Source organism: Nicotiana sylvestris, chromosome 10, assembly GCF_000393655.2.
Source record: "Nicotiana sylvestris chromosome 10, ASM39365v2, whole genome shotgun sequence".
Taxonomy (NCBI): domain Eukaryota; kingdom Viridiplantae; phylum Streptophyta; class Magnoliopsida; order Solanales; family Solanaceae; genus Nicotiana; species Nicotiana sylvestris.
This window is the reverse complement of record NC_091066.1, coordinates 162,358,230-162,367,504: the sequence shown is the minus strand read 5'-3', so window position 1 is coordinate 162,367,504 and position 9,275 is coordinate 162,358,230. Positions and strand designations below refer to the sequence as shown.

The following is a 9,275-nucleotide window of genomic DNA, read 5'->3' as shown; positions in this document are numbered from 1 at the left end:
TTTTCCATGTAAGTTCATTAAATAGATGATGACATGTATTACTACACCCAGATACTCAATAGCAATCCGGGGGGGGGGGAGGGGACCCAATGTCCCCATTAATCTTTGTAATCAGTATGTAGTACTTCACCAGAATTATGCGCCAAGTAGCCACACTACAGGGGTTTGCATATCACTCAAAATGCAATGGTTTACAACTGAACCACTTGTTCTTTGCAAATGATATGCTCCTGTTCTACAGAGGAGAAATACAATTTGTTATATTGATGTTAAGGGCACTAGCCAGCTTCTCAAATGCATCAGGGCTAGCTACCAATGCAGCCAAGTTCAACATCTACAGTGCTAATATGGATAGGCAAAGTGTGGAAGACATGTCAATTGACAGGGTACAAGAAAGGAACAATACCATTTAGGTACCTAGGAGTGCCAATTTAAACAAAGAAAATCTCATCTGTTGATTGTGAAATGTTAGTAGATAAGATGTGTGCCATAATTCAAAGTTGAGGAACAAGGAATCTGTCATATGCAGGGAGAGTGGTACTAGTAAACTTAGTCTTAATGCAAATTCACTCCTACTGGTCTTCTATATTCATCCTACCAAAGAAGATACTGAAAAGCATAACAACAATTTGTAGAAACTTCTTGTGGGATGGGAAAGCCAACACAAACAAAGTGCCATTTGTAGCAAGGGAGCTAGTATGTAGACCTAAACAAGAAGGTGGGCTGGGGATCACAGATTGTGAGCTATGGAATCAAGTAGCAATTGCACAGTATGTGTGGAATATAGCCAAGAAGGCTGCCAATCTTTGGGTAAAGTAGGTGGATCATCTATACTTAAAAGGAGCATCCTGGTGGGAGTATCAACCTCCACAAGATTGTTGCTGGTACTGGAGGAAAATATGCTCAATTTGCGACAAATTTGCAGCTGGCTGGCTTTCAGTGAATGGACAATACACAGTAGGCAGCGGCTAAAAGTGGAGACAAGGAAGTAGAGAGGACTGGAAGGGTAGGAGATGGGTTTGGAATAAATACAACACCCCAAAGCAAAGCTTCATATGTTGGTTAGCTATGCATAGAAGGGTGTTAACTAGAAAGAGACTGGCTCGGTTGGGAATTTGTCAAGAAACTAACTGTGACATATGTGGGGCGGGCGGGGGGGGGGGCCTGGAAACAACAAAACACTTATACTTTGATTTCCCATTTTCAAAAGCATGTGTACAGGAAGTGCTGGTATGGATGAATATGGGGGTCCATCAATGGGAGCTGAAGGGAATCTGGAAACATATATCTAGAAGGATAAGAGGCAAGAAATGCAGACAAGTAACAATTTCGATACTGGCAGGTGTATCACATATGGAGAGTGAGGAATGATGCCCATTGGAATCAAAGAGTACCCAGACCTCACATGATTGTTAATACTATTAAGGAGGAATGCAAATGGAAGATTCATGAAATACTAGGCAGGAGATCAGTAACACAAAACCAAAGAGCATGGATAGAAAGTTTAATGTAAATAGAGCAATAGTACAATTGGTACAATTGATATGAGGTAGTCTTAGTAGATCAGATAGGGCCGTTAGGGGAAGTAAGGAAGAATAGGAGGGATTCAGTTGTAAAGTTTTGTGCTGGTGATCAATAAAACTCTTATTTTCACCAAAAAAAAAAAGTGAAAACGATTAAGATGAAATATTTCTTTTTTCCTTAATTTGATCCTCAATAATATTTTTCAGAGTATAAGGTAAACTGTTACTCTGTGCATGCCAGGGTAATTATTTCCTTCTCCCCTTTAATTTAATGTTTCTCCTTATTTTATAAAATTATAATCAATACATGCCTATTCTATAATTATTTTCCTTGTTCCTTATAATCAGAATTCTCCATCTTTCAACCAAAGATCTCAGTTTCGAAAACTGAGAATGAATTTTTTTTTTTTTTGGTAAAGAGTGCTTTATATTTTAATGAATCTTACACGGCACGTATTTGGGAATAGTCGAGCCGCACAATGGGTATTTGGACAAGCACTACTATAAAAACATCAAATTGTGACCGAATTTTCTGACTGAAAATGAAGCAGTCGCTAATGGGACTACTTTTGCGACCGCAGTAGTCGGAAAATGATCGAATTTTTATTACTTATTTTTTTTTAAAAAAAATCGACTATTATTCTGACAAAGGCAGTGGGAAAACAGCGCGCTGATTTCCCGCCTCGGCTTTTGCGACTGATTCGATCGGACAATAAAAAGTCAAAAAATTATGTTGACCCACTAAGCAACTGCGTCGGTCGCAAAATTAAAATTAAAACGATAAAAGAATTTTAAGCGGGTTTGCGACTACGGTAGTCACTAATCTTAATCTAATATTTCACACCCAAACCCTATTTCCCCAATTTCCTCTTTCTTTCGCACTCTCTCTGCTCGACCGATAACCCCTCTCTCTGCTCGACCGATCTCTATTTCCCCAAATTTTTGAAGGTAAATCACTAATCACTCAACTCCCTCTCTTTCTTCTCGTACAGGTAAGTTTTTTTCCCTTTTCTGTTTAATTTTTCCATCTTACTGTTTGTTCATCTAAAATTGAAGGATCATAATCGGTCGGCACTTAGCGATATTGATCTCCCCACTGAGCGCATCCTGAATATGTATATAGTCTCAAATTTGGCCTCGTTTTGAACTAGATTCTCTAATCTCCTCATTGTAATGATTCACTTAGTTTCGTTTACTTGACACTAATTTTAATTTTTCCCCAAAGGGGATGAGGCGATAAAGAAGAAGGTTCCTTCACATAGATGATGGTCACAAGTGGTTGGTGGCGCAAATAAAGGTAGAACCTACGGTCTTGGATCACAATATTCTGTAGGTCGTTCTATGACATTGTTGTCTGGTGATGCAAGTTATTCGCAAGATCACGAAGATGTGGAAGCATTACGAAAAGAAGTTGAAGAGTTGGAGGAACGAAAAGAAGATCGCGCAAATTTTAACAAATTGCAGAGTCTAGTGAAGTAATTTATGAGCGGACGTCCATTTGGTCCTTTGAATGGCGAGGATGGTGGGGATAATGAGTTTTAGTTTGTTATGGTTATGATGTTTGAGACATTATTATTTGTTGTAGTTGGATGTTTAGACTTGGTAACATTTACACTTGACTATGATTGTAAAGTTTTAGACTAGATTGAATGGTGCTAGAATGTTTATTTCTTTTTGGATCTTTTAGTTACAAATATTTATGCTTTGCATTTTATGGATTTGATTAGTTGCAATGGTAGATTGATTGGTTGAAATGAAGGATTGATTGGTTATCATTGTGGAATAATTGGTTGGCATGGTGGATTAATTGGTTGTTGTATATTTGAATTGGCAGGTGGTACTGCTTTAAAAGAGCTGGAATTTGACAAAAAATTCGGAATTTTCCGACCATAATAGTCGCAAAATGCATCAAAATATTCTAAATTCAGGAACATCTTCGACTACTGTAGTCGGGAAAATAAATAAATAAATAATTTTAAATTAGATTTGCGACCACGGTAGTCGCAAATATAAATAAATAAATATTTTAAAATTAGATTTGCGACCACAATAGTGGAAAAACTCAAATAAAATTACATAATAATTATAATTATGTATACCATTTGCAACTGAAGTAGTGGAAAAGTTAATATCAAATTAAAATTTAATTTAAATTGTTTGCGACCGCGTTAGTCGGAAAATTTAACATATTCATTAGTCATTTTTTTATTTTGACTTTCCGACCGCTGTAGTAGCAAATTACGGACGGATTCGGTTGCAAAACATTTCAGACCAGCTATTTTGTGACTACGACTTTTCGGTCTGAATGTAGTCAGAAATTAGCATTTTCTGACACTTTCTGACCGTTATTGCAGTTGCAAAATAGCCATTTTCTAGTAGTGAAGTGATGGGAGGGAGAAACAAAAATTAAAACCAACACCAAGACCATCTCACAATAAGATTAATTTAATAAGAGCCTGTACAAATAAAAAATAAAGTTACCATGAATTTTGAAGTCTTTCATATTTAAATAAACGATCAAATTCTAGAGCCATTAAATTCTACATATAAGCAAACTAACTTCAAACAACATACACATTCATTCTTGGCCACTACAACATTAGAGGTATATCTTAAGTTATGCCTCAAACATCTCTACCTCAATCGTCAACTTAACCCTCTCTCTCTCCTTAGCACTATAAAAACCTCCCTATAACAAGTTAATTCATTCATCTATATCCTCTCTTTGGTTCTAATGTTATATTTATAAACACCAACGAGAGGATTAAGCTTGAAACATTTCACTATCATCTTTAGCTTTCCTTTTTTCCTATAAGAAATCTATCGGAAAAAGGGCCAAAAAAAAAAAAAGAAACTTGAAATTACCAAACAAAAAAAGAAAAAGAAAAAAGCAAAGATGGTAGGGAAAATAGTGGTTTCATTGGTATCTTTGATTCTTTTAGTAGGTGTAATTGTAGGAGTTGTAGTTGTTGTACACAAAAATGGAGATAACGATGATGATAAAAGCACAAAAGTTCAAATGAAAAAAGTTGACGAATTTTGTCAACCTACATCATTTAAAGATGCATGTGTACAAAGTCTTGATAAAGTTGCATCTAACGATTCTGCTACAATTAAAGACTATATAATGGCTGCTTTTGAATATACCGTTCAAGAGATCAAGAAATCATTACATGAAACTGGAAAAACTAATGTTAATAAGGAAAGTGATCCTTACAATCACATGGCAGTAGAAGATTGCAAAGTACTATTGGAAGATGCAATTGAAGAACTCGAATCCACGCTTAAAAAGGTTAACGAGAACGAAATGAAGTCCCTGAATGATAAAGTCTACGATATTCTGACTTATGTCAGTGCTGTTTACTCTTATCAGAGCGAGTGTATAGATTCCATTGACAAACCTGAGTACAAATCCGCCATTGAAAAATACCTTGTCAACTCCACGCAATTGAGTAACAATGCCATTGACATTGTAGCTAAGATTTCATCTGCTCTCCAATCCTCGGGCTTTCAAATTCCTGATGGTCTTTTAAACCGAAAACTTCTTGAAGCAAATTACCAAATTGGTCATGACAACTACCCTACATGGTTCCCTGTTGCTGACCGTAAGCTTTTGGCTAACACCCCAACTCCTCATGCAATAGTTGCAAAAGATGGAAGTGGAAAATTTAAAACAGTTTCTGATGCTCTTAAAGCATACCCTCAAAAACATCAAGGCAAATACATAGTATATGTCAAGGCTGGTGTTTATAACGAACAAGTCCTTGTCGATAAGAAACAACCAAACGTGTTTATCTTTGGAGATGGCGCGGGGAAAACAATCATAACTTCAGACAAAAATGTCGCAATCTTGAAATTCACCACCATGAATTCTGCTACATTTGGTAAGTACGCTCTATCGCTTCAATTTATATGACGTATTTGACTGTGCATGTCTAGGACTGTGCATAGAATGGATCGAATCGGATTTAGCACATTTCGGATTCGGATTCTAGAAAATACAATTCGAATCCGATCTGAATTAATATCGGATCAGATTTTAAAGTTTGGATCGGATCGGATTTTCGGATTTCGGATCGGATCAGATTTCGAATATCCGATCCAAATGAACAGCCCTAGTGCATGAAATTTAAGGAAGAAAGAATTTTTTTGAAATTTGGTTTCTTAAACATGACATCACATTTATGTGGCTATAAAAACATTTCATTAAGAATAAAATAGGTAATGTAAAGTTAAATTATTTTTCTATCAATACAGAAAGGCGATAAGTCTTTTTTTAACAGACTAATAAAAATAGCGACACAGAAAAGGAAACAGAGGGAATTCTACAATATTGGAAAACGCCATGCATCCATGCGTGGATACAATTATGCATATGGATCAAACTATATACACCGGAGAATGTAACACGATTAGTGATCTGATTGTATAAATATCTTTTGCAGGTGTTAACGCACCAGGGTTTGTTGCCAAAGGAATTACATTCCGAAACACAGCTGGTCCAAAAGGACAACAAGCCGTGGCACTCAGAATACAAGGTGATCAATCTGCAGTTTTCGACTGCAACATTGAAGGCTACCAAGACACCTTATACTATCAAAGCAAACGTCAATTCTATCGCAATTGTGTCATATCAGGCACGATTGATTTCATCTTTGGTAGAGGCACGGCTGTAATCCAAGATTCAACCATCATTTTGAGAAAACCAGGAGCAGATCAAAAATGGAACACAATCACAGCCGACGGTAGAGAAGTGGAGTCACAACCAACAGGAGTAGCATTACAAAATTGCAAAATCGTAGCAGAAAAGGAACTCATCGATACTAAAATCGTCGAGAATTTCTTGGGACGTCCATGGAAGGCGTTATCGACGAATGTAGTAATGGAGAGTGAAATTGGTGGTTTTATTAAACCAGAAGGATGGATGATATGGGATAAAGAACATTACGAGCAAACATGTGAATGTTATGAATATGCTAATAGAGGACCTGGTGCTGTTACTAATGCAAGGAACACGGTTTTCAAGAAATTTAAGGTACTTAGCCCACAGGAAGCAACTAAATATACTGCTGGTGCTGTTTGGCTTCAAGGAAAAGAATGGTTGCCTGCTACTGGTGCACCTTTTTACCTTGGTCTAGGTGGAAAATAAAAACAAGAAATTATATTCATTAGAGCAAGGTGATATCTTGTTGTAGTCATGAGGACCATGTCCACATATAAGGATTTTCTTATCCTTTGTTTTCTTTCCCATCATTCTGAAATCTGCTACTACAAATTCAGAAGGGTGTTTGGGAACAATTTCATTTTGCCCATTTTCTTTGGTCGAAGTTAGTGGACCTTGATTCACTATGGCCCATATATCACTGCTAGAAAATAGGCCTATGGCAACGGTTATAAAACTGTTGCGATAGACTTATTACAATGGTTTAGGGTCCGTCACACCAGGTCGCGTGCCAATAGATCTACTGCAACGGTGGTTTGCAACGGTTGAGGAGCCGTTCCAATAGGCCGATCGATTGCAACGGCTTGGAACTGTTCCCATAGCGCTATCTATTGCAACGGTTATCGTGCCAAATGGAACAGTTGAAACGTGTCACAATATCATTTTCTATTACGGCAATTGGGGCTGTTGCAACGTCTTTTATATGCTATACCAACGGTTATTAGGATCTATAGCAACGGTTATTAGAGGCTATTGCAATAGTTCTCAAAAGCTATTTTGACGGTTTTTCTAGTTGTTGCAACTATTTGGTGGCCTATTACAATAATTATTTTACCTATATAATAAAAGATGATATACTGGAATTTATATAAATCATAAAAGAAACTATTAAAATACAAAATCATTAATTTATCCAACTAATATTATCCCACATAAAACAAAGTATACAATAATGTTTGACAAATTCAAGAGTAAGCATACATAAGTTTATAAAAATTCCTAAAATAAAAGTTCCTTAGAATATCTAAAGGCCTTGCAACAATCAATCAATACTCTCAAGTGAGGTATCCACTGTTTTCTTCTACCTCTTCTTCATTAATTTCACCTACAAAACAATAAAACCGCAAAATATGTCAGATTTGGTTACATAACAACTAATTAAAAAGGAACTCATATGGAAAGGAAAGCAATATAAACAAGCTTAACATAGAATTTTATTTAATTAATTTAACAATATAGTATAAAGCCAGAAGATACAAATACAACTAGGGACTACTATCCAATAATTTCCAAATAAGTTTGATTTAAGTAGTATAAGTTTCTTGTAACAATAGTAACTATAGAGGAAAGTATATTAAGAAAAAGGCTGCAACTTCGTAGTAGTAGATGATTTAGTGTATATACTTTAGCTTATACACGGAAGATTAAATCATCGGTTCTTATAAGTCATAAAGTTTATGTTTACAATCTAATGATGAAATTGGACAAACTATCAGAGTAGCACTAGATTAAATATAATTTATCTTGATTATGGGAATGGTTTAATTCTAACTTCTTGTGCTAGTACATTTTATATGTATTGAACGGATCAAGTAAAGATAGGTATATTATACTGACTTAATAAAATATTTTCTCTAGTCCATTCAATGTACTTATACTCTTAATCTTGATATAATTATTATTAGTTGCGTACATCATTTATTGTTTTGATTTATTAAAAGGCGAGATTCTTTCGTAGGTCAATAAGCCTAGTAAGTTGGACAATAATGATATACATTGGCGAAATAATAATTAGTTGATAGAATCCATATCTCGGTTTTTGAGATTGATGATACTCCTTTATGAAAGCTTATAAGTTTTCATGTGTAAACCCGACCGGCGAATTTTGTATCCAACACATGAAATAAGTTAAGTGAAAGTCTAAAGGAAGTAATCAATAAATTAAATTGTCAGTAATTTAATTTGATTGGTTAGTGTCTGAATCTTAACATGGGGAGTTAAATAAGGTTTTATGGAAGAATTTAAAAATTAAACTAAGGATTGCAATTACGAATTTTTAGTAGAATAATTCGTAATTTATTATGAAAAAATTAATTTCAAATTTTGAAATTAATTCCATAATAGGAAGCCTTGTTAATTAAATTATGTGGTCTCTACTGTACCTAAATAATAGTGTCACGACCCAGGTACGCCCTCCATGAACTGTTGTGACGGCACCTAGTCTTTACGACTAGGTAAGCCTAACAAGTGCGGAAAAAGAAAACAAATGTGGAAATCTAATAAAAACTAAAGATAAACAAAGATTGAAGCGTTTAAGATGTCGCTCGGCATATACTAATACAAGATCTCAAAAACTTAAAAACTTCCCAAAACCCGGAATCCCATGAATCACAAGCTAAGGATACTACATAGTGCTCTAATTCCAGAATGTCTAAATCAAAGTAAATACAGAAAGGCTATAACTACAAGAGAGAATGGAAAGGGACTCCTCGGTCTGCAGACGCGACAGATATACCTCGAAGTCTCTGAAGGATCGCCTTGCCTCAAGGATGGTAGGGCTGAGCCGAAGAACCTTGATCTGCATATGAAATATATGCGCAGAAAGGGCATGAGTACACCACAGCGGTAATCAGAAAGTACCAAGCCTAACCTCGGTCGGGTAGTGACGAGAAAAGTCAGGGCCCTACTGATTATAGATGAAATAAACAAGGTAAACAATATAGAATACGACAATATAATTTAAGTGCTAACAGTCTATAACAATTAAAAACATAGAAGGAATCTAACTACTCAGTACACAGAAATAGCAA

At 35.6% G+C, this 9,275-nt stretch overlaps 1 protein-coding gene across 1 annotated transcript; it reads left to right on the top strand.

The window, feature by feature from the left end:
* Window positions 1-4,247: 4,247 nt before the first annotated feature.
* LOC138880425 (pectinesterase 4-like) lies at window positions 4,248-6,821 on the top strand. The gene is made up of 2 exons (XM_070160554.1): window positions 4,248-5,407; window positions 5,969-6,821. The coding sequence occupies exons 1-2, from the start codon at window positions 4,420-4,422 to the stop codon at window positions 6,670-6,672; spliced, it is 1,692 nt and encodes a 563-aa protein (XP_070016655.1). The 5' UTR covers window positions 4,248-4,419; the 3' UTR covers window positions 6,673-6,821.
* The last annotated feature ends 2,454 nt before the right edge of the window (window positions 6,822-9,275 follow it).